Here is a 23,402-nt window from a genome sequence, read left to right on the forward strand (position 1 = left end):
CATCTGATTGCCCTGGAGAAGGCCCTCTCACCCCAACCTGGCTCGTCCTGTCCACAGCCAGGCCAGTCACATCCTGGAGTTCCACCCTCAGAGTCTCTTAGCCCCGGGCCGGCTCAGCTCGCCCTTCACTCTGCCCCAGGGGTGGGAGGGGCGGGCTCCCCAACCGCCTGGGCTGAGGCCTCTGGCCCTGCTTGAAGTCCTCCCTGGCTCCAGGCTGGCCCCTGTGAAGGGCCGCCCAGCTCCCATTTCAGCAGGGAGGGCTCTGGCGTCGGGAGTCCTGCGGGCGCCGTGACGGTGGTCTGAGCAGGCACCTGGCTCCTGCCAGAGCCCAGCTGCTGGGAGTCACGAGCGGGAAGTGGGGCCGAGCGGCAAAGCCGGCCCATGTCAGAGGCATGCGGCTGCCCCGGGCACGAGATGGGAGACGGGCCATGAGCTGGCAAGCAGCCGGGGGCACTCATGGGAGCAGCCAGTCAAGCGGTGCCAATTAATGATTGGCCCCAAGTGGGGGGACGGCCTGGGTAGGTGGGACGGCCCCCTTCAGGCCTTGCCTGTGACCTTGGGCCATGCCTAAATCTTGAGAGCTGAAGGGAAACCCCTCAATGGGGAAATGAAGCCCTGTGCAAAGTTCTAACCCCTTTTCCAGCACCTGGTGCTGGCGCTTGTACACCTCCAGGGATGGGGAGCTCACTACTCCATATGAGATCAATCTTGCTAATGATGGTGCTGTGCTGGCTTTGCCCTGAGCCCCCAACCCCCCCGCCTCTGCCCTAGTGCCAGTTGCTCCGCTCCCTTCAGGGAGTCGAGACCCACACATGGTGTCACCTCACATCTGGTGGCCCCCACTCTCTGCAACCCGAGCCTAGCCCAGGCCCATTTCCTCATTTCTCGATGAATGCTTGTGACCAGGCCCCTCCTGACCCATCTCTTCTGTTAGCTGGGGAACTTGGGGAGGGGGGTAAATGTGTCCCCAGCCCCTCTGCCCTGGGGTACAGGGGCACGACACGAGAGCTGAGGGGTGAACTTGTTTTCTGGGGATGCTTGTTAGAAGCTTGGGCCCCTGGGGACCCGGAGCAAGCAGGGCATTTCTTACAGGCACAGCAATCGGGTCGGGACTGTTGGCAGGCGCTTCCTGACAGGGTGACATAGGAGATGAGACACCGGAGAGAATCCGAGTGCCCCAGACCAGCCTGGGGTGAGCGCAGGGAGGGGGTTCCAGGCAGAGCAAACTGCAGATACCAAGGCCCAGAGGCAGGAAAGTGGATGGTGTTTTCCAGGAACGTTGGGAGGGTGAACCAGAGAGCTGGGAGATCAGAGCCCGGGCGAGGGGGCAGAGCTGTGGTGCAGGGACCCCGAGGGCCCCACAGAAGGCAGGGAAGGTTCTGAACAGGAGAGGGACTTCTCTCGAACACTGGCACCCTCCAGCCACTGCCCCCCCCGCCCCGCCTGAGCCCCGAGCCCCGAGCACCATGGGACCCACTGGCACGGACACGGGGGCCGCGGCTCTGTGCACTCCAGCTCCCACCCCCACCCCAGCTGCCATGGAACACTGAGTCCCGCCCATCATGTGCAGCCTCAGACATGACCAGGCATAGGGGCCGCCCCTAATCCTGGCTCACGTGGCCGCCTGGGGCTGGCAGCTGGCTCTGCAGTAGGGGCTCAGCAAAGGCCATCGCTTCCTAGACAATCCGAGGGGGCAGAGTGACTTACGTCTGAGTGTCTGGGAGATGAGGGTCTTGAGGCTTCCAAATCAGCCATTGGTGAGATCCTTGGAGGAGAGGTCTGACTGTGTGCCCCAGGGGCCTTGCCTGGGGTTTTGCCAGCTGGGCACTGGGGAGGTGTGACATTGGTTCCCAGGAGGGACGAGGGCTCCAGGGCCACTGCTGGCCGGTGCACACAAACGGAGAGGTGCCCTAAGTGTCAGGTACACAACAGATTTTGAAGACTCCAGAGGAAAAGAGCAAGTAAAACATCTCTTTGCTGGTCTTTACAATGATCCCATGCTGACACAGTCATGTTTGGCCGTATCGGCTAAATAAACAATGTTACTAAAATGACGTCCACCTGCTTATTCTCACTTCCCTTCAATGACATAGGTGGCGCAGCCTGGGCAGGGCTGGCGTGGACACTTGAACCCAGCTCCGACTCTCTTCTCCCAGGAGACGGAGGCCAGAGGGTCGCTCGCCGGCTGCTTCCTGGGGCAGGGCGGGAGTGTGAGGGGGACTGCGCTGGTGGTGCCTGGTGTTCAGCCTGCATGCATTGAGTGCCTGCTGTATGTCAGTCCTGGGGCAGGCTGCCGGGAGGCGGAGTGGAGACCACCTGGCCCTGTTCTTGGAACCTCGCGCTCAGAATGCCCTGGGGGAGCGGGCGAGGCAGCTGCTCGGGCCCGCTGTGCTACTTGGGCGCAAGCTGGCGCTCTCCCTGTCTACCCACCCGTACCGGGGGCTGAGGCTGGGGCCAGGACTCAGCCAGGACTTGGGGTCTCTCCTCAGGATGGGGGGCAGGAAGGCCCTCCACTTCCTCAGCACCCACACTGGGTTTCTGCCCAAGGGTCTCGTGGAGAGGCAGGACACAGATCATGGGGTGGGTGGGCCTCCCTTGGCCCATGGCCTCAGAGAGTCAAGGCCTGGCAGGGCCCAGGCCAGTCTCAGAGCCCGACTCCTCCTGCTTTGGGGATGAGAGGCTTGTTTCTGTTATGACGGCAGCCCCTCCAAGGCCAGCTGCGGGTGGACCCTTCCATATTGCTCATCCCAGGTCTACTGTCCATACACCACAGATGGGGAGACCGAGGATCACGGGAGGCTCGTGACTCACCCAAGGTCACATAGCGTTAGGGCCTAGAGATTTGAACCTGGCAGTCCAGCCCTGTGTCCCAGCAGGACTCCAGTCGCCAGGGGGCCAGAGGACAGCCTGGCGGTGGGGGAGGGGTTCTGATGCTGCCGCATCCCCACACATCAGCAGTGGCTCATTCCCCACAGCAGGACGAGGGACTGTTCACGAGGGCAGGCTGTATGAGGCTGACCTCCCTGACAAGAGGGGCTGCCGGAAGCCGGGGCTGCACGAGAGGCCTTCCCAGGCTCCCCAGAGCTCCGGTGAGGGGTGGAAACGCCTAGAAGGCCATCCCAGCTTGGGACACAGATCCTGAGGCGCCCGCTCATGCAGCCCCTCGAGACGTGGCCTGAAGCCAGGCTCCGCCCCCTCTGGGCCTGGTGACCCCGAGCCCAGCTGGAGCACAGCCCACCTCGAGGGCTGCTGCGTGGCGTGTGATGGCCTCACTGGGTCAGAACTAAGGCCTCGGGCACTCGGGGGTGCCGGCGTGTTCGGACCTGGCGTGGCTTTTTCCAGTGCTCTGTTTATGACAAGGGCAGGGAAGGGCTCAGTGTGGAGACACTGACTCAGCCACAGGTGAGCTGGGATGGGGGCTGGGTGGGGCCAGAAAGAGACAGAGGGACAGATGGGGACAGAGGGAAAGAGAAGGAGAAAGCCCAAGAAAGAAGGACAGAGACATACCGAAAGAGGGACAGAGGGCAACACACACACACACGGAGGCACGCACACACGTGCACCCCTCCCCGCCCCCGCACTGCCCCAGCACAGCCTTGGCAACCCGCACGCCCACTCCAGGCCCAGGTCTCAGCCGTTCTGAGATGGAGAGTGAGAGCAGCCCTCGTGCATGGTGCACCTCCCGCGTCCCAGCTGCTGCGAGCCCCCCCCACCCCCCGCACAAACTCCCCCTTGTGGTAAGGGCCCCTGTGAGGCGGGTGCTTGACGACCTCCCTGTAACAGGTGCAGAAACAGGCATGGAGGGGCGAGGCAGCCCACCCACCTGTCCCTGGTGGAGTCCAGATCAGACCTGGGGGGCCCAGGCCAGGCCCCTGCAGGAAGCCCAGGCCAGGCTGGTGGGGCGCCTGGTGGGCCAGGGCTCTGGGCTCCCATTCTTCAACTGTGCACATAGGGATTTGGGACCTCGCTGGGCTTGGAGGTGTGTCTGGGGCCGCCGGACCCCCACTGTCCTTGCCTCGTGCTGGAGCCCCCGAGCCTGAGCCCTGCGTGTGCTGGGATACCACTCAGCCAGGGGGTTGCATGCCCAGGGCCGGCGACGGAGCCGCGTCTGCTGGTCTTCTTGCTTCCACCCTCAGACTGTGTCCCAAGCCCGGCCGTCCTCACCTCCTCCACCTCTCAGGCCACCAGCATTTCTTACTCAGACCCTTGTGCCCTGCTCCCGCCGTGCCGCCCACGGTGCCGGAGGGGCCTTGTCAATGTCAGTCACAGCGGCACCCTCCAGGGGCTCCTCCTCTTCTTAAAGTCCAGCTCCCTCCCCACGGGCTCCCCAAGTCGACGCGGTGTGGCCCATTTCATGTTTTACCCTCTCCATGGGGTTGGACTGCTCATGCCCATCTCATCCCCTTCTTGGGGCCTTAGCCTTGCAGTATCCTCTGCCTGCACACTGTTCCCTGCACCTGTGCATGGCTCGTGTCTCTCATCATGCAGGATATCCCCAAGAGGGGCCCTCCCTGGGCACCCACCATCCCAGTCACCTGTCCTGCTGACCCTCCATGGTTCTGACCGTGGCCCTCTGCCAATGCTCTTGGGGAACCCCCTCCCAGCCTGTCAGCCCCCGTCAGCTGTGTGGTTGGCCCAGAGCTGGGGGCCTCACCCCTGGGGTTCTGGTGTTTTGGCCAGGAGGGCAGCTGTGCTCGGTTTTGGGGGTGCCGGATGGTAATAGAGAGGATGGCAGGGGACGCCGGCCAGCCCAGGTCGCAGGCACGGTCAGCAGGGTGGAAGGCAGGACAGTGTGCTGTCCCTGTCCGGCAGGTGGGGAGCAGTCTGAGCGTGACTCTGGGGTCCCAGGTAAGATCCCAGCTCTGTGGCTGGCCTGCTGTGTGACCTTGGGCCAGTCACCTGCCTCCTCTGAGCCCAGCATCCTAACCGTGAGTGTTTACATAGGGACAAGCGGTGCACGACGCCTAAAAACCATCGAGTGCTGTGTGCTTTTAAGACAGCCTGGTGAGGTGGAATCCGCACACCCCAGCTCATCCGTGTAAGCGTCCAGGTCTGTGGTTTCTAGTCTCTTCACAGAGCTGTTCACCCATCACCGCCTTCAACTTTCAAACATTGTCATCCCCCCGAAAAGAAACCCCGCACCCTTCAGCCGTCACCCTCCAAGCCCCCAGCCTCTGACAACACTCCTCTGCTTTCTGTCCCTACGGATGTTCCTATTCTGGAAATTTCCTATCAGTGGGATCGTACACTAGATGGCCGTTTGTGGCTGGCGTCTTTCACTCCGTACGCGTTTTTGATGTCCCTCCACGTTGGAGCGTGTGTCCGTGTTTGCGTCCTGTCTGTGGCAGGGGGACTATTCCGTGTTTTGGCCAGCCCACCTCTTGTTTATCCGTTCGTTGCCGACGGACACTGGGGCTGTTGCAAACGGCGCTGCCGTATTTATGTGGAAATTTCTGCCTGGACTCACGTGTTCGTTTCTCCTGGGGCTGCACCCTCACAGGGTTTCTGAGTCCTGCAGTAATTGTATGGTTAATCTTTTGAGGAGCTGCCCAAGTGTTTCCAGAGTGGCTGAGGCGTTTTCCATCCCCCCCCACCTCCGACAGCACGTGAGCGTTCTGGTGTCTGGCGTCTGTGCCGACACTTGTTACTGTCTGTCCGTCTTGTTTTAGCCATCCTGGTGGGGGTGCAGTGCCATCCCACTGTGGTTTCAGTGGACATTTCCTTGATGGCTCAGGATGCTTGAGCCTTTTTTCTGGGCTTACTGGCTGTCATTATACTGTTTTTGGAGAAATGTCTTTTCGGGTCCTTTGTCCATTTTTCATTAGGTTATTTGGCTTTTGATGGTTGGCTTGTAGAAAATGCCATATTTAAGGGGGGCCAGTACAGGTTGGTGGAGAGGCAAGGGACACCGAACGGCATTGGCTCCCAGCCCGGGACGTGCGCAGGTCCACGCGCTCGCTCACTCACTGGGGCCGCATCCATGCGGAAGCCCAGGTGTGTGCCCAGGGCCACACGTGTGCAGGCACGCAGAGTTACACCCCCGGAGACCCATGTGTGGCGTGCCACTTGTGGGGTCAGGCCTGCCCCCCAGACCCGCTGGCACAGCCACTTGGCCATATCGGAGCTATTATCTTCGTTTGGTAGGTGGGGAGACGGAGGCATGAAGGTCCCCTTGACTGGTCCAGGGTCATTCAACTGGCCAATTTTAGGGTCTAGACTTGAACTCCAGGTGTCAGACTCTGACCTCCCCTCTGGGAGTGTGTGTGGGCCCAGACCTCTGAACCCCCCGCGTCACTTCAGAACTTCGGGTCTGGACTCCCCCACTCTGAGCTGCTGTGTGACATGGGCCAGCATGCTGACTCTGTCTGGGCCTCAGGCTCCTGGTTGAGGACAGAGGAATGGCACTGGGTGGTCCTTAGCTCTGAGGTCTCAGATTCTCGACTCGCCTTCTAAAAGCAAACCAAGTGCTCTTCCCACCCTGCCTCCCCAGACCTGCAGTGAATTAGGTCATTATGAGCTCAAGTATGGCCTTCTAAAAATAGTATGCCACAGCCCGAAGTGGCAGGTGGCTTTAGGTGGACAGTGAGGGGAGCATCGGGGGCGTGGGGAGGGTGGGCTCAGCCCCCAGCTCCATCTCGGGAGGGTGGGGGAGCTCAGTTCTGCCCCGCTTTGTTCAGGAGGCATTTGTCCCTCCAACAGCTGCCTATTAAGGTCTGCCTGGTGCCGAGTGTCCTCCTTGAGGTCAGGGTGAGAGGATGACAGGATGGACGATGTCCTGCTGTCCTGGGCCGGTCCCCTCACCCTGGGCATCGAGGCCTGGCTGGCACTGTGAAGGCATGGAGTGGGTAGGGGGCTGCGTCTGCTCTCTCTCTGAGCCTGGCTCCCAGCAGGATCGGTGAGGGCTTGACTTTAAACAACTTAGGCGAAAGAAGGAATAGAGCTGGGTAGTCTCTGAGGGGGCCTGGTGCCTCCGTTTACCCACATGGCAGTGGTTTCTGAAGATTCTGCTGCTCCAGATATTTTGGGTTTATCCAGAATATGTGTGGAGGGGGCAGCTGGGCAGAACCGATGGGGTCGGCCCCTGGGAGGAAGCTGGGTGACATCTGGGCCTGTTCTGGAAGCCCTGGGCTTCACCCGGTCCACCCCAGCCGCCTCAGGCCTGCTCTCCATTTGGGGATGGTGAAGGCAATGCCCGTCTGTCCTGTTTGCTCTCAGAGCTGCTCCTGGGGCAGTGGAGCAGGTGAGAATTTTGAGTCCCACTTGACAAATGGGGACACAGGCTCAGAGAGGGTGTGTGACTTGCCTGGAGCCACACGGCACATAGGGATCCAGGTCCAGTGCTCTCCTGCCTGTTCCTCCCTTAGTGTCCCACTACTCGCTCTGCTTTGTTGACACCTTGGGCCTTGCAGGGCTAATGGTTCTCGCCTTGACCTGCCAGGAACCAGAAACAGACGTGTGTGCAGGGACCCACCCCAGGGCTCATGAGTCCACGGAGGTGGGGGTGGCCAACGTGCGGCTTGCCTGCCTCTCGCATTTTCTGGGGATCCTGCTGGAGGCGGATGCTGGCCTCAGCGTCTAAGGCTGCAGAGCCATGCTGGGGTGGGCTCTGGATCCCAGGAGGGACCCCTGGGCCTCCCGGAACTAACGCATGCCCCTGACTGCTGGAGGACCCAGCAGAACCCCGTGCAGCCTTTACCCAGCTGCCCCTTACTGGTCACACCTGAAGCAGCTGCTGAGCTCAGACGGCCGCTGCCCCCGGCACCTGGAGCAAAGTTCTTCCCGCCTGGAGGCTGGCTCAGTGCTCCCATCCCTGAGATGGTCTGAACAACCCGACTGATTTCAGGGGGCTGCTACGGAGATAAAAGAAGGCGAAGTGTGTAAAGCGCCCAGCCCCAGACCTGGTCGTGTGCAGGGCTTGGGGACAATGTTGGGGGGACCCAAAGTAAGCAGAGCTGGGTCCTGCTCACCACCCCTACAGCCCAAGGGGCCCCTGGCAAGAGCCCAGAGGATGGTGCCTCCCCGACGGGGCTCCCGGGAGCAGGGGCATCCCTGCTGTGTCCAGAGCATGGGGAGCTGCAGACACGTGGACCTGGGCAGCAGCGGGGCTGGCGCCCATCTGGGTGGGCATCAGGGAACCAGGCCACTTCTCTATTCAAGCCTAGTGGTGTGCGCATCTGCCCCCAGGTGGGCCTGGACAAACTAGGCAGCGGGGAATGGTAGGAGGAGATGGGTGGGGCCAGGCCCTGGGGGCCTGAGGTCATCTCAGAGGTCTGGAGAGCCACCCGCAGTTACTGAGCAAGGCCCAGAGGTTCGAGGGGCTTCTTCCTAAACCCAACACCCACTCCTCTGGAGGAGGTTTTGAGAGAGTGCACCGGGGCTGGCAAATGGCCCCAGGAGTGACGGTCCCCACTCCCCATGCCCGCACACACTGTGAAGGCCATGAGGCAGCAGCGAGCTCTGTGGGTTGGCACAGTGATGATCCCACCCCGTGGGGCTGTCGTGAGAATGACACGAGGTGTGTGTGCAGAGAGCAGGGGCCGTGAAACCCCCGATCTAAGACCTAACGTCACCTTCCGTGAGTCTCCCCGAACTGCCACTCGCTCCCCGATCACCTCTCCCTTGTCTTCATGGCGAGACAGAGGGTTTGGCTCATTAAAACCAAATAAAAAAGGAATTAGTGGGAGTGGCCGCCCTGTGAGTAACTGATGAGTAACTGGGAGTCTGTGCTGGGCATGGGTATAAACCAGGGGATGCCAGAACTCGCACAAAGGATGGAAGGGAGGCTTTCGAGAAATGTCCTCCAAGTGCACGGCCCTCTGTGCCTGCTTGCCTGCCTGGGGGCTTCAGGACAGCAGGACGTGGGAGGCGCCAGGTTGAATTTAGGGCAGAGGAGGGTTGGGCTTCTGGGGGAACGCCCACACCGTCCCAGCTCAGGCAGGGCTTGGTCGTGGGACTTGTAACTCCATCGGCCAGGCCTCTGGGTGTTGATTGCACAATCCTTTGAGATTTCACCTCCCGGGTGCCGAGCTTGTGACTTGCCCTCTGTGAGGCCAGCTCCCACCCGCGTTCACCTGCCGACCAGTCGCTGAGCCCCAAAGTCCACAGGTGGTCCAAATGCGGCATCTTCTCCCCAAGGGCCCCTGGAGGGGCCTCTTCTCCTGTCTCTTCTGCCCGAAGTCGCTTGGCTGCAAAGAGACCACGATGAGCCCCAGGCCCTGAGTCCCTCCCTGGGCCCCTCTGGGCTTTGATTCCACTGCCTGAGTTCAGATCCTGCTCCGGCCACTAACCCCTAGTTTGATAGGCTCGCCTGTGGGATGGAACAGTGATGAGCCTGCCTTGCCAACTGAGCGCTCGGTGAGAACAGACGTGAGCGTGAGGGTGTCCGGCGCACTGGGAGAGCTGGCGGGTGAGAGCAACGATGCGGGAAGTGCAGCTCTGGGACCTGCTCGCTCATCGTTCCCGGAGCCAGAGTAGGCTCGGGAACCAAGGCCACAGCCCCGGCCCTGGCACCAGGACGGGAAGCACCATGCACTTCAGGGGATCTCTCTGGCCGCCCACGACTGGCTTCCCCAGCTCTCGACGGCCTCTTTCCTTCCTACACTTGAGCTCATACTTCTAGCACCACATAAGCAACCTGTTTCACATCTTGGCACTTTTGCTCCTGCCATGCCAGCTGCCAGGGGCGCATGCACCCGCTGCACATGGCCACGGGCCACACAGACACTCTGCATACACACACCACACACGCTCATATGCACCTGCAGGGGGTTACCTCTAACTTCTTGTTAAGACTCCCTTTACCTAAGGTGTCACCTCCTCCAGGAAGCCTTCCCTGACTCCGCCCCTCACGGAGGCAGGTGGGGACACCCTTTGAGGTTCCATGACCCCTGTGCACCTTCTCAAAGAGCTCTGTGGTGACCTCCTGTCCGGGAGCCCCAACATAGCTTACTGCACACTCCCCTGCCATGTGTGCTTTATGTGTCCATGTGTGTGAGCTTGTCAGCAGGCCCCGCTGGGCTTGGGCAACAGCAACAGCACGGAGCTCGGTAACCTGATGCCCTTCCCTTCAGATCGCCTTGACCTAACTTAAAGCCAGGGAGGGTGAGCCCCATATTCTCCCGGTGCTTGACCCTGTGTCTGCCTGGGAGCTCCCAGCCAGCCCACTCCACAGTGCCTGGCTGGGGGCTCCTCGCTGCTCCTCAAAGGGCAATTGTGCTGAGACGCTTCTCACAGGAGCGGTGCCAGGGGAGCAGAGCCCCATGCTGCCTGCTGGTCGGCAGGTCCTGGGGAGTCGTGCACTGACCCTGGCGGGGTGGGGGGTGGGTGTGGGCAGGAAAGGCCCGGAAAGGGGGAGAGGCTGGACAGGAAGCCCGTGGCAGCCCTGTGTCTTTTGCAGACCCCAGTCTTGCTGGGGAGGAAGGAATGCCCAGCACCACTGTCCCTTAGCTCTTCTCAGAGGAGGGACATTTCCAGGGAGCTGTGGTCCCTCCTTGAGGGCAGAGGTCAACCAAAGCCTCCTTTGCACTGGGCCTCCAAGACCAGTAGGTCCTACCCTGGTCCTTAGCCCAGATGGGAGAAACCCCAGGGAACAGAAACCCCACAGAGGGAGAGCCCCCCCCAGGGGAAGCACCCCCCAGCAGGCTGGTAGGTGAGGAGGTAGACCCCAGAGCACATACTCAAGGCCGATCACAGTGGCATGCAGGTAGTGCTTAATGGATGTTCACGGAAAGGACACAACTTGACCTTCAACCCTCTTTCAATCTGGGGGCGATCACTCTAGCCCCAGTAATGGGGATAGTGGCGGTCACAGGCACGGGGTCTGTGCAAGCACAGGGAAGTCACTGATCTCCACGCCCACAGTGCCAGCTGCTGGGGGCCACACAGACCTGCCCGTGGCCTGCAGAGAGCTTCGGAGCTCGTGGGCAAGAGACGCCAGGACAGGGTGGCAGGATGCCCAGGGCCCAGCCAGAGCTCATGGAGAATAAAGATGGATTAGCGCTGGTCCCATCCATCTGGGAGGCCGTGGGCCCCTGTGGAGCCAGGACGAGAGCCGACCCGGTGGACAGCGTCAAGTGCAATGAGGAGTCAGATCTGTGACGGAGGGAGAGGGGGCAGCCAGGGCCCCCTGCTGGCTGGCAGTCTGGAAATGCTACCTGGAAGAGGAGGCATTGGAACGGGCCTTGGAAGGTCATTAGGATTTGGGAAGGGGAAGGAAATTCCATTAAAAAGACCAGGAGACCCCCAGGAGCACATGAGTAGCACCGGAAGGAAAGAGTCGTTGTTTTGGGCAGAGGACAGGGAGAGAGGGATGGGGAAGCCAGCTGGGCGTGGACCGAGGGCCTTCCCCGTCCAGCTCAGGCAGAGGAGAAGCAGTGACAGTGCGGGGTGGTGCCTAAACTGCACTGTGGCCCCTGGCGCGTGGCTGGAGCGTGAAGGAGTCAGGCAGGACCGGCACCCAAGGACTGCGCAGCTCGGGGGCCTCTGAGCCAAGCAGGGGTGCTGGAAGAGAGGAGAGGCCCAGGGAGCTGGGGCCTGGCAATGGGGTGACCCTGGGTGGTCAGAGACGGGGAGGCAGCAACAAAGAGCCTGGAGTTGGGGCGCTCCGAGCTGCGTGGTTCTGCCTGGTTCTTGGCTGGTGGGTGCATGCGCCACGGATATCAGCACAAGTGCCCGGAGGTGGGCAGAGGGGAGGGGGGCAGGGCACCCCACAGGCCTCTGCGCAGGGCCCACCACGGCTCTCTCCCAGGGTTGGGGAGACTGTACCTCTCCAGCTGAGGCTCTTGGGACGGGGAGAGAAGGGGGTCTCACGTGCTCGTGGCAGGGCCGTGGCTCTCACTGAGTGCCCACTGAACGCCAGGCGGCGTCCTCTGCGCGGCCCTGCACGACGGGATCCGACGGCCCCACTTCGCTGAGTCAGCAGCTCCGAGAGGGCTGGCGCCGAGGCCGGGGGCACACGGCGGCCCAGCTGCAGGACCGGCTGAGACCCACGGGGCCTCACCGTGCGCACCCCATCCCCCCGCAGGGAGCCGCGAGGCCGCCTTCACCTATGCCATCACCGCAGCCGGGGTGGCCCACGCCGTCACGGCCGCCTGCAGCCAGGGTAACCTGAGCAACTGCGGGTGCGACCGCGAGAAGCAGGGCTACTACAACCAGGCCGAGGGCTGGAAGTGGGGCGGCTGCTCCGCCGACGTGCGCTACGGCATCGACTTCTCCCGGCGCTTCGTGGACGCCCGCGAGATCAAGAAGAACGCCCGCCGCCTCATGAACCTGCACAACAACGAGGCCGGCAGGAAGGTAGGGCAGGCGCCGGGCGCGGCCCCGGGGGGGGGGGGGCAGGCCGGGCACGAGAGGGCTGCGGCCTCACCTGGGCTCTCGCCTGCCCCGAGCCTCCCCCAGGCGGGGCGGGGGGGGGGGCGTGCTTGGGGGCCCGGAGCCCGGAGATGTGTGGTGGGGGCACGACGTCCCGTCTGACCCTCCGGGCAGCATGAAGGTGCAGGCCTGACTCTTCCCATTCCAGAGGTGCGCAGACTGAGGCTGGGAGTGGGGCTCCGGTCCTCAGCGGCTGGCAGGCAGGGCTGAGGCCAGGACCGAGTGGAGGGGTGGCCCCTGGGCCACAGTCCTCTGTCCCTGCCCTGGTACCAGACGGGTCATACCAGCACACCGGGAAAGCTTCCTGGAGGAGGCCGCCTTTGGCTCAGATGGCCCCGACAGATGGCGGGAGGGATGTTCCCAGGAGGCAACTTCCCGAGGAAGGCTGGAAACTCCAAGGCGGGGAGGGGGTGCCGAGGAGCAGCCGGCTTCACCCCTGCGGCAGAGCACCGTGGTGGGGCAATAACGGAGGGCGTCCAGGAGGACCACACTGGGGCAGAAGTCAGGGCGAGCCCAGCCCTGCCTCAGGGAGATGAGGGCCCCAGATACCGGTCTGGGAGGAGCGGCCGCCACGGCGGCAAGATGGCCCGAGATAGGGCGCCAGCCGAGCGGAACGCCTCTCCAGGTCTGGCTCCCCAGCCCCAGGAGCTGCGCCCAGGGCACCCGGGCCCGCGGGTCTCTGCAGGATGAGACAGACTCGCCTGCCCTCTGCCCCAGGGACCAGAGCAGAGGCCACCAGTTGCTCGCTCGTTCACTCAACAAACACTCCCTACCCCTTCTTTGTGCCAGGCGTTAGCTTGGCTGGGCATGGGAGACAAGGGGGAGGAAGGCATGGCCCTGGCTGTGGGGGCTCCCAGGGCACCAGCTGGGTCCACATGAGGGGTGCAGAGGACATACCCCGGAGCAGTGAGAGCTTGGAGACCTCAGGGGAGGAAGCAGAAGCTTTCTGGGGGTGGTGATGTCCAAGCGGAGCCTTGAAGGACATGGCAGCACTGGGAAGAGCCCAGGCAGAAGGAGCTGGCACTTGGAGCAGGGGCGGGCTGCTCAAGAAGTAAGCAAAGGCTGGCCCGGGACAGGCCTCGAATGCCAGGGCAAGGGATTGGCTTTATCTTGTAGACGTAAGCAGCCAGTGGTTATTTAATTATTGTCAGATGAATGGACGGATGGATGAATAAAAGAAGGAGTGATACAGTCTTTGCTGCCAAGGAGGTCACGGATGGCCTGTGGGCACAGTCAGCTCTCCATCTGTGCCAGGGGAGGCAGAGCAAGGCAAGGTTCCTGTACCTGGAGATATGGGGAGGACTCCCTGGAGGAGGAGGTTCTCTGAGCCCTCGAAGGGACCACGCCCCTTGAGCCTCTGCAGTAGCTTACGTCCTGAGGAGGGGCTTTCCAGCGCCCCTGGGAGGAAGGTCTTACTATCTCCATTTCATACATGGGGACACAGAGGCCCACAGTGGCAGCAGAGGCCCTGGTGGCTCCTGAGGCCTGAGCTCTGGTTAGCGCTTGGTGGGGGAGTGTCCAAGGAAGCAGCAGAGATGTGGTGAAGGGTACTCCGGGCAGTGGGACGAGCGCAACTGAGGCAGGGCTGGGGGCTGGGGTGGGTAGGGTGGGAGTGCGACGTGGGTCACATGTGCTGTGTGCAGTGAGGCCACTGGCCCAGCTCAGGGTGGCCGGGCTGTGTGCGAGGAGACTGGCGTGTGGGATGGGCTTCTTGGTGAAGGGGGCCATGACGGCCACGCTGGATTTTGGCTTCTGGGCCACAGGCGTCATGGCAGGTCCCTGAGGCAGGGATGGGGCTTGAGGGCCAGGGACCTGGGTGTAGGAGAGTCAGCAGGTCGGGTTTTGAACCGTGACGCTGTAAACTGAGATGGGGGGTAGGGGAGAGGCAGGTTGTGGGGGAGAGGGCCCAGCGGGGCAGGGCGGCTGCAGGAAAGGGCTCTTACAGGGGTCAGCAGCCAGGATTCTGGGGCTAGCGCTGCCCCTGCCTGTCTGCGAGTCCTCTTCTGAGCCTCAGTCTGCTCGTCCGCGCAGTAGACATAACATACCTGTCCCCCTCCCCTGCGGTCCTTCCCACAGCCCCCGACCCTGAGCTGTGGAGCGCACGTGTAGCCGGAGCCCTTGGCAAAGGCCACTGGTGATGGCAGCCGTGACCCTGGGGGGCAGGGGTCCTTCTGCCCCCAGCAGCACTGATCATGGTGGTAGGGGTGGGGTGGGGGGCCATGGCTTTTGAGGTTTCCATAAGAACCGAGTTCGGATTTTCATAGGGCACCCCAGCTGGTCCCCATCTTTTTTGTCCAGGCCGCCTCTGGCCCTCTAGGGCCCCGGAGTTCAGCAAGTTGGGTGGGAAGCGAGCACACTGATGCCACACGAAGTCCCACGGCCTGGATGGCTCAAAGCAACAGAAATTTATTCTCATCATTCTGGAGCCAGAAGTCCTAAATCCAGGGGTCAGCAGGGCCGCACCCTCTGACGGCTCTGGCGGAGGACCCTGCCTGCCTCTTGGCGGCTCCGGGTGCTCCTTGGCTTGTGGCCTCATCGTCCTGTCTGCCCGCATCTGCACGTAGCCTCCACCTCTGGGTCTGACTTCCCTTCTGTCCCTTACAAGGACATGTGTCTTTGGGGTTAGGACGCACCCTGATCCAGGACGACCTCATCTCTAGCCTTAATTACACCTGCAAAGACCTATTTCCAAATAAAGTCACATCCCTAGGTTCCAAGTGGGGAGACACTATTCAGCCCACCATGTCCCCGGTGGGCCAGGGTCAGACAGGCTGAGCAGACCTGCTCACCACCAGCTTCTGCGAGATCAAGGCCATGGCCTCCCTGCCCGGCCCTCCTGTGGGCAGTGTGGTCTTTACTGAGCGGCTACCCTGCTGTGTGGTCTCGAGTGGAGGGGCGGGAGCAGCAGGTGCGGAAGGAGGTGATACCCGGATCTTTGCACCTACCAACCCCATAAGGCAGGAGGCTGCCCAGCTGGGAAGGCCTGGGGGCTGCTGTCAGCGTGGCTCTGGGCTCCTCTCGTGGGTGACAGAGGTCTGAAGCCATCGCTGATGAGAGCCCTGAGCACTGGAAGCTAGGGCAGGACGCCCACTAGGTGACAACAGTCCTACCTGACCTCATCTAGGCTCCAAGCTGGTCCTGCCCCAGGGGGCACATCATTCCCACGGTCTGGATGAAAACCCAGGGTCCAGGGAGGGGTGACTTACGCAAAGTCCCTGGCTGAGAAGCTGCTGGCCACGCTGGGCCCCCAGGCAGGTGGGACCACCTGGCCCCCTCTCTCCCTTATGGCCTCGGCGCTTCACTGGGTGCCCACGCCCATCTCACACTGTGCCCTGGGTGACAGGGTGGAGCCGATGTGGGCCTCACCCCCCAGGGCCTCACACACCCACAGAGGGTCAGGCCACCACTGAGGGCCCGGAAACAAATGTGTGAGGCATGCCACGGCACAGGGCGTGTGCCACTTCCCCCCCACCTGCCCGAAGTCACTGCCCGAGTGGTGGGTCACGGGCCTTCCGCGGGTGCCAGGATGCTGTGACCAACCCCCCCCCCCAGCCTGGTCACAACTGAGCACTGTTCTCAGAGCAGGGGCCACGGCCTTATTCCAGAAAGAGCACCAGGTTGGCCTTTTCCTGGAGGCCCCTGTTCCACCCCCCACACGACCTGGGTTGGGGGAAACCGAGGCCCCACTCCCCTGGGCGAGGCCGGGTCACTCTGAGCCCTCGCAGGTGGTCTCCTGGAGCAGCAGGGCTGGCGCCGCCATCGCTGTCACTCTTATCTCGAGGGCGCTGGAGACGGAAACGGCACATTCTTGAATCCTGTGATCACTTCCCAGGACAGGCTTGGTCCCAGGGGACCCAGCCAAGCGAGGATGCGGCTCCCTGCTCTGCAGACAGCTGCCCAATCGGCTTCATCTGCCGACTGTCACCAGCCTGGCCATGCAGGGTCTGATTGCGCCTGGGTGGGCGGACGGCGGGGTGGGCAGTGGGGGTGGGGCGGCCGGGCCTCGATGAGAACAGGGAGATGCGGGCAGGTGGCAGGGCAAGGGTGGGGGCAGCCTTCCAGTGGGCCGCAGCAAGTGAGCCTGGGCCACCTGGCCTGGACACCCCTGGCAGGTCTCAGGCCATCATGGTCTGAGGAGGAATCTCCTGGGCCAGCGGCCTGGGGTGGGGTGCACTGCCCACTACTCTGGGGACCCTGAGAGGGGCATCCACCTGGTCTGCTCTTGGCCTGAGGGTTGTACATGGCAGGCAGTGTGGCTAGGGCAAGAGAAGCTTCCTGCCCTTGAAGGGCAGGCTGGTGGGGGAAGGATTTCTCTGCGGAGGGGAGGGCTGGAGCAAAGATGAACATGGGGTGAGGGTGAGGGAGGGGGAAGGATGGACAGGAGTGTGGAGAGAGGTGCAGGAGGCAGACAGGATGTACTTTCCCCTGGAGGGGGTCCCATCTTCACCTAAACCCCCAGAGCAGACTTCTGGTCCATGCCCTCAACCTAGACACCCCATGGCCCTATAATTCCAGTTTGGAATATCCCTTCCCCCTGACGCTGGGGCCCTCCCCTGCTCAGCCCTCCCCTGTTGGACCATCAGCCTCCCTCTCCTCCTCCCCCCAGCCCATCCCAGCCTCCCGGGGTCTCCCCTCCAGGACATCAGCCACAGGATGCTGGACCAGGGAATCCCTCCCCACCCCAGATCCAAGACACCAGCCTCAGGGCCCACCAAGCACCCACACATCATTCACGTGGACTGAGCCTCTCCTCTGCCGACCTTGTCTGCCCTGCACCCCCCTGGAACACGCTCCTCTCTGCCTAACGAGCAGCTCCTCCTCCTCTATCCACTTCCTCCTCCAGGAAGCCCCCTCCTCCAGGAAGCCCCCACCCTTGACGGTTTGCATAGGCTTCCTCTTCTGTTCCCTGTGCTGGGCTGTGAGCCCCCGAGATCCTTGCCCAGGACCAGAGCCCCATGAGGGCAGGGTGGGGAAAGTGATCGGAATAGTGGCTGGCCCTGTGGCATGTTCCTCTCATTCATTCATTCATTCATTCACTCACTGTGGGGCTCCTAGTGTGGGCCAGGGCTGGGGTTTCTGGCCCAGGAGGCAGGGGGTGGCCAAGTTCCCTCAGGGTTGGGCTGCCCAAGTGAGGCCAGCAGAGGCGGGACAGCTGACAAATGGCCCTTCTTCAGCCGTGGGGCGGCAGCTAATGATTCCCCATCTTTAATCAGGCCGGCTGGCAGGGCCCTTTCGATCCAGGTAAATGAGTACCTGGGGTCAGGGCTGGCTCTGGGAATCAGCCTTACGGGACCACGGAGGGAGGCCCAAGGAAAACACAAGGCTGCGCCCATCACGGGCCCTCGGGGAGCTGGGGAGAAAGAACAACACGGTTGGGGGCCGGCTTCCCAGCAGGTGGCACGCCTGGGCCTCGCTGACCCGTGCCCTCACCTGCTGCTCCTCCACCCCCTCCGTCCCTCAGCAGGCATGCACAGAGCTCCGTGCAAATGCCAGGCTTTCGCCCAACAGCCGTTTATTAAGCACCAACTACATGCCGGGCCCTACCCTGGGCACGAGGGCAGGGCGTAAAGAGATGGAGAGGTGGGGATCTACAATTAATAAGCACCTACTGTTGCTGGGCCACATGCTGCCCTGTGACCTGCAGCAAGCCCCACGCCCCCCGAGCCTCAGTTTCCCCATCAGTGCATTGACAGCACATATGCTGTGCTCGGCCAAGTTCTGGACATTCTCGCTGGACACTCACGAGGTCCTCTGCAGTAGGGACCTACGGTCAGCAGCCCCATTACATGGATGAGGAGAGGGAGGGTCAGGAGGGGGAGGCACTCAGGCCTGGTCCTGCAGCGGGAAGTCGGGGTGCTGGCTCCGGGCCAGGCTGGAGGCCAGGGCCGCCCACGCACACCGATCTCCCGCCCTGTGCCCCGCAGGTCCTAGAAGGGTGGGGGAGGGCGTCCAGGCCCGGGGGTCCACACACACTGAGCCCTGTCCCTCACAGGTCCTGGAGGGGTGGGGGTGGGGGCGGGGGACGCCCGGGCCCAGGGGTCCACGCACACCGAGCTCCGCCCCGTCCTGCGCAGGTCCTGGAGGAGCGCATGAAGCTGGAGTGCAAATGCCACGGCGTGTCGGGCTCGTGCACCACCAAGACGTGCTGGACCACGCTGCCCAAGTTCCGCGAGGTGGGCCACATGCTCAAGGAGAAGTACAACGCGGCGGTGCAGGTGGAGGTGGTGCGGGCCAGCCGCCTGCGGCAACCCACCTTCCTGCGCATCAAGCAGCTGCGCAGCTACCAGAAGCCCATGGAGACGGACCTGGTGTACATCGAGAAGTCGCCCAACTACTGCGAGGAGGACGCGGCCACTGGCAGCGTGGGCACGCAGGGCCGCCTTTGCAACCGCACGTCGCCGGGCGCGGATGGCTGCGACACCATGTGCTGCGGCCGCGGCTACAACACGCACCAGTACACCAAGGTGTGGCAGTGCAACTGCAAGTTCCACTGGTGCTGCTTCGTCAAGTGTAACACCTGCAGCGAGCGCACTGAGGTCTTCACCTGCAAGTGAGCGCTGCGCCCCACCGCCGGCGAGCCCATGCACGCGCACACCGCTCTGCGTGCCCCCGCGCCGCCCCGCTCGCTCGTCCCTTCCTGTGGCAGAGCCGTGCCCCAGACCCGGCCGAGAGGGCGAGGCCCACGGCCCTGGTGTCCCTCTGGGGCCCAGGGAGTTCCTGTGCTTTTCTCTGGGGAAGCAGAGTGACCAGACTCCTAGCATCCCCTCCCCCACCTGGTGGCATGGACGTGGACCTGCCATGCCGGCGGCGGACGCCACGCGGGACCCCACGCGGAACCCCACGCGGGACGCTCCCCTGGCCGCATCAGCCGCTGGGGCCTCTGGGTGGCCTGGGCACATGTTGACCAAGTTTATTTATGTGTTCTTAGTATCAGAAAAGAGTTCTTAGCACTAAGGCATAGCCAGTCCTAACTGTGTACCCCGTGTTAGCGCATCCCCTGTGGCCCTCTGCTTCCTCTGCCCGACTCTGGACTGGAGGGGGCGTCCCTGCCCCGAGAGGGCCTCTGAGGAGAGCCATGGACAGGGACCCTTCTATTTGAAAATCAGATCACACAAATCAAAATGTCACCCACGTCAGGCTCCAGGAGTGCTGTGTCCCCTCCCTAATGCTGTCACCCCCCAGCACTCCCCCCCACCAAGCCTGGCACCCTCAGTTTACAGAGCCCACTCCCACCCCGGAGCCAACCAGAACCCTCGGACAGCTCTGTGCTGGCAGTGGGCTGGGGGGTAGGGGCGGCTGAGGGCTGTCTGCCGTCTTTGACAGATGCAGACACCGAGGCCCAGAAGGGCTCGAGAATGAGCCAGACACCTGAAATTATGCGTGGAGACTCCTGCCTTGGCTTGGGACTCCTGACCGCCAGGCCAGGGCTCCTGACCCTGGGCGACGTGCTCTGGGGACTCCCATGATGGCATGAGACTGCCCCCGTGTTTTGAGAAATCCGGCTGTGCCCTCCTGCCCTGCCACCAGCCACACGGGGAAGTGCACCCCCAGAGGCACCTGCTGGGGTCTCTCTAGTGGCCCCATATCCAGTCTCACCGTTGGGCCCTGACTCCAGTGCTGACACAGCTAGGATCCAGGGTGTCACTCGGCCAGGGAGTGTCTGTCCCAGCAGGTGTCTGCCCTCCAGACCCCTCCCCCAGGGTCCCCACATGCACACCCTCCCCTGAAGTTCAACTCACTCTGAAACTTGAGACCCCGCTCCGTTCTCAACCGTGTGCGGGGTGGGGAGAGGCCAGAACCCTGGGACGTGGGGCCGAAGTGTCCTCTGCAAACACTCCCACCCTCAGGCTCCCCGGGGACAGTGTGCAGCTGACTTCCGGTACGCTGCCCTCCACGGCTCGTGTGCCCACCCCCCTGCCCCAATTCTAGGGTATTTTCTTGCAGAAACCTGTGGAAATGTGTCCTCAGGCAGCTGACAAGCCAAGCGAACTAGACATTAGGCTGGGGTGAGTGACACTGGGCCCTGGCCCTGGCACCTACCCTGTGTGCCCCCGATGATGCCAGGACACTCCATCAGCTGCTGTTCTGGGCACCTCCAGGCCACGGTGAATGCCCCCCCCGCCCCTGCCCCCTGCCTCTCCTCCCCCTTCCCCCTACCCCTCCGGGTCCCAGGACACTCCTCTGAGTCCACAGGCCCGGAGCCCTCTGCCAAGGAACCTAGTTAACTTATATTGTTATATAGCGTTGAAATGTCTATCTTGTCTTTTAAATTATTGTGACCTACACTGGGTACTGGAGGGAGGGGACAGCCTCGTGCCGTCCCCCGAGCCAGGCTCCTCCTTCTGCTTGAAACGGACTCTTGGGGCCCCCGATGCCATCGAGTCATGCGCACTGTCCGGGTGCCTCCGCCGAGACCCTCCTCAGTCTGTGAGCGGCAGCCCTTCCCTTGGGTGAAAGGGGGCCAGTGGGGCCCGGGTGGTGCGGGGGCGGGCGGGGCACTGCGTGTCCCTGTGGCGCTCCCAGGTGAGGAGAGCAGGTGGGTTTTGGGTGGGCTGCGTCCCGCCTTCCCTGGAGGGGGGCGCCAGGCTCCAATAAAGCTGGAATCAGAAGTGAATGTGTGTGGAGCCCATGCGACGCCCTTGCTCCCTCCGGGGGTGGGGACGCACGTGCTGGCCGCAGAGGACCCTGAGCCTCCAGCCCCCCCGGCCCTCAGGCGCCCCGCCTTTCTGGCTTCCTTACCCCTCTCCGCAGGCTGGGCAGGCGCTGTGCCCATGGACCTCTGTCCTCACACCTTGCCCAGATCCCAAGGGCAGCCTTGAGTCATACAAGCCTCCAGGCAACTTCGGGGCCACCGCACCCAGCAAGGGCCACTGCTGGTGGCTAGACACAGACCCCAGGCCTCTCTGGACAGCCTGGACTCAGGGTATGGGGACAGGAGGCCCTGGTTCCATCTGTCTCCCTCTGTGTCTCCCTTCTGCTTCGGACCCCGACTGGTCTCGGGATCCCTATGGATCTGTCAGTTGTGTCTGGTGGGTTTTTGCTCGGGTGCCCCCCTTGGGGTGCTCCTAGGCCCTTCCGGGCGTGGGAAGACAGCCCAAGGCCCCTGGGAGCTAGGCTGCCCCTGGCTGGCCACCAGGCCTTGCTGCTTCTCGCAGAGGCCTGGGTGCCGCCAGGCCTCGGCACTTGTGGTAACCGTGTGAGCACAGGGGGATGAATGGCATTCCTGCCGAGGGCTGGAAGGCATGCGGTGGGGCCGGTTTGGCCACTGCCCGCTGTCCCGGCAGCCTGGCATCGGGCGGAACCACTGATCAAACAAGGCCCCGTCCACACTGTGCCCGCCGGGGCACCCACGGAGCCTGGCCCCAGATCCAGATCCCAGTGGAGGGGCCACCCGGTGGGCTTCTGGAGGAAGACGTGTCTCTGGAGGGTGCGGAGATGGGGAGACGGAGGCAAAAACTCTGGACGTGGAGCCCAAGCCCATCCCTTCCTACACCTAGCCATGGACAGCCTGGAGGGTGGCCCTACCCGATATATGGCCTCAGTTTCCCCATCTGAGAGCAGGAGGTGGCCCAGGCCAGCCCTCGGTGGTTAGTGGGGCCCGTGGAGCCGGGCCTGGGCTGGGCAGTCTGGCAGGAGGCCCCGGTTTCCTGTGAGACAGTAAGCAAATGAGTGGTGGCGGCTGCAGCAGCCCGCCGGGGTCCGGCTACTCCCACAGGGCCAGGAATGAGGAAAGAGCTTCGAGAATGCCATGGCCCTGGTGCCCAGACTGTACTTACTTCTTGGCCATGGTTCAACCCCAGCCCCAGCCTCCCAGGGCCGCCCGGCACATCCTCTGAGGGGCCCTGCCCGAGGAGTCGCGCTCACACGGCCCAGCCTGCCCGGGGGCCCACCTGACCCCCAGAGCCAGGCTCCGCCTCAGAGGCTAAGATTTCAGGGCATCCCCAGGCAGCCTCCACCCCCCACGGTGGCTCGTTCCCATCCAAGCGGCGCCCCTGCCCCCTCGGCTCCAGTCGCCCTGCTCACAGCTGGCCCCGGGTGTGCGGGCACCTTCCTGCCTCTCCACATGGGCCAGGGGTGCTCCTTCTCCAGACTTGCCTTCCCGCTGTGCTCCAAGACACAGTTGCCAGCAGGTGCCGGATGTGGGCCGACCACGAGGCATCATTCACTTGCTCATTCACTCGTTCCGCGGTGCTGGAGGCCGGGCCCTGCGTTGGGCCCTGGGAACAGTCGTGGCTCATGCCTGGCCTTGACCTCCAGGGGCTCTGGCTCTTCACGCGGCTCTCCTGCTCCCAGCAGCAGCCTGTTCTCAGGTGCAGCTGCTGCCTGGCACAGCCTGAGAAACAGCAAAGGCTTTGGGGAGGGTGTTTCCACAGCTCTGGGCCTCAGTTTTCCTCTCTAGAATGGATAGAGGGGAGCAAGTGGTGCCTGGCCAGGCCCGGCTCCCTCTTTCTCTTTGTGGAGGGTGCCCGTGCCTACACTTTGCTCATGAGCTGGGCTTTAGCACCAGGACCCCCCTCCCCCCCGCCCAGGGCTGCCTAGGCTGTCCACCCAGATGCTTCAGTGGTGGGGGCTCGCAGGGTCCTGTGGCCCTGGTAGGCAGAGCTCGGCTCCTTGGTGTGGTCTTCAGAGCCCATCTCCTACAGCCCATCTGCACCCTGCCTCCACACAGAGCCCCCCGCCCTGCAGGCAGGCCAGCCCTCCCCAGAGCTCCCCGTGGGGAGCCTGCCCCTGCCCCGCCTCCACCCAGCTGAGCCCTTGGGCCGGAGCACATCCCCTGCCCACACCCCTCCTTTGCATCATGCCCGCCTTCCCAGCAAGCTTGCTGGAGGCTGGGTCCCTGCTCTCTCCTTCACCTTCCACCCCAATTTGACCCCTGATGGAGAGGGGTGTTGCTGCCGTGACTGTCCCTGCATCCAGCAGGCCTAGGGGCCTCGGAAGCGAGAAGCTCTATGGAACCTTGAACACCCCCACCATGCCGGACACGGGGTCCGGTTCACAGGGACCCACGACCTTCACAACACCCCTTTCCTGCA

At 63.1% G+C, this 23,402-nt stretch overlaps 1 protein-coding gene across 1 annotated transcript in view; it reads left to right on the top strand.

The window, feature by feature from the left end:
* WNT7B (Wnt family member 7B) overlaps nucleotides 1-20,973 on the top strand; it is a 49,462-nt gene extending 28,489 nt beyond the window's left edge. The window contains exons 3-4 of the mRNA XM_045779997.2: nucleotides 12,023-12,294; nucleotides 18,444-20,973. Of these exons, the coding sequence (XP_045635953.1) occupies nucleotides 12,023-12,294; nucleotides 18,444-18,923 (752 nt within the window). The 3' untranslated portion in view covers nucleotides 18,924-20,973. The remainder of the gene's footprint in view (nucleotides 1-12,022; nucleotides 12,295-18,443) is intronic.
* Nucleotides 20,974-23,402: the final 2,429 nt, after the last annotated feature.

This window comes from Ursus americanus, chromosome 17 (assembly GCF_024610735.1).
Source record: "Ursus americanus isolate L20-20 chromosome 17, mUrsAme1.1.p, whole genome shotgun sequence".
In the NCBI taxonomy this organism is placed as follows: domain Eukaryota; kingdom Metazoa; phylum Chordata; class Mammalia; order Carnivora; family Ursidae; genus Ursus; species Ursus americanus.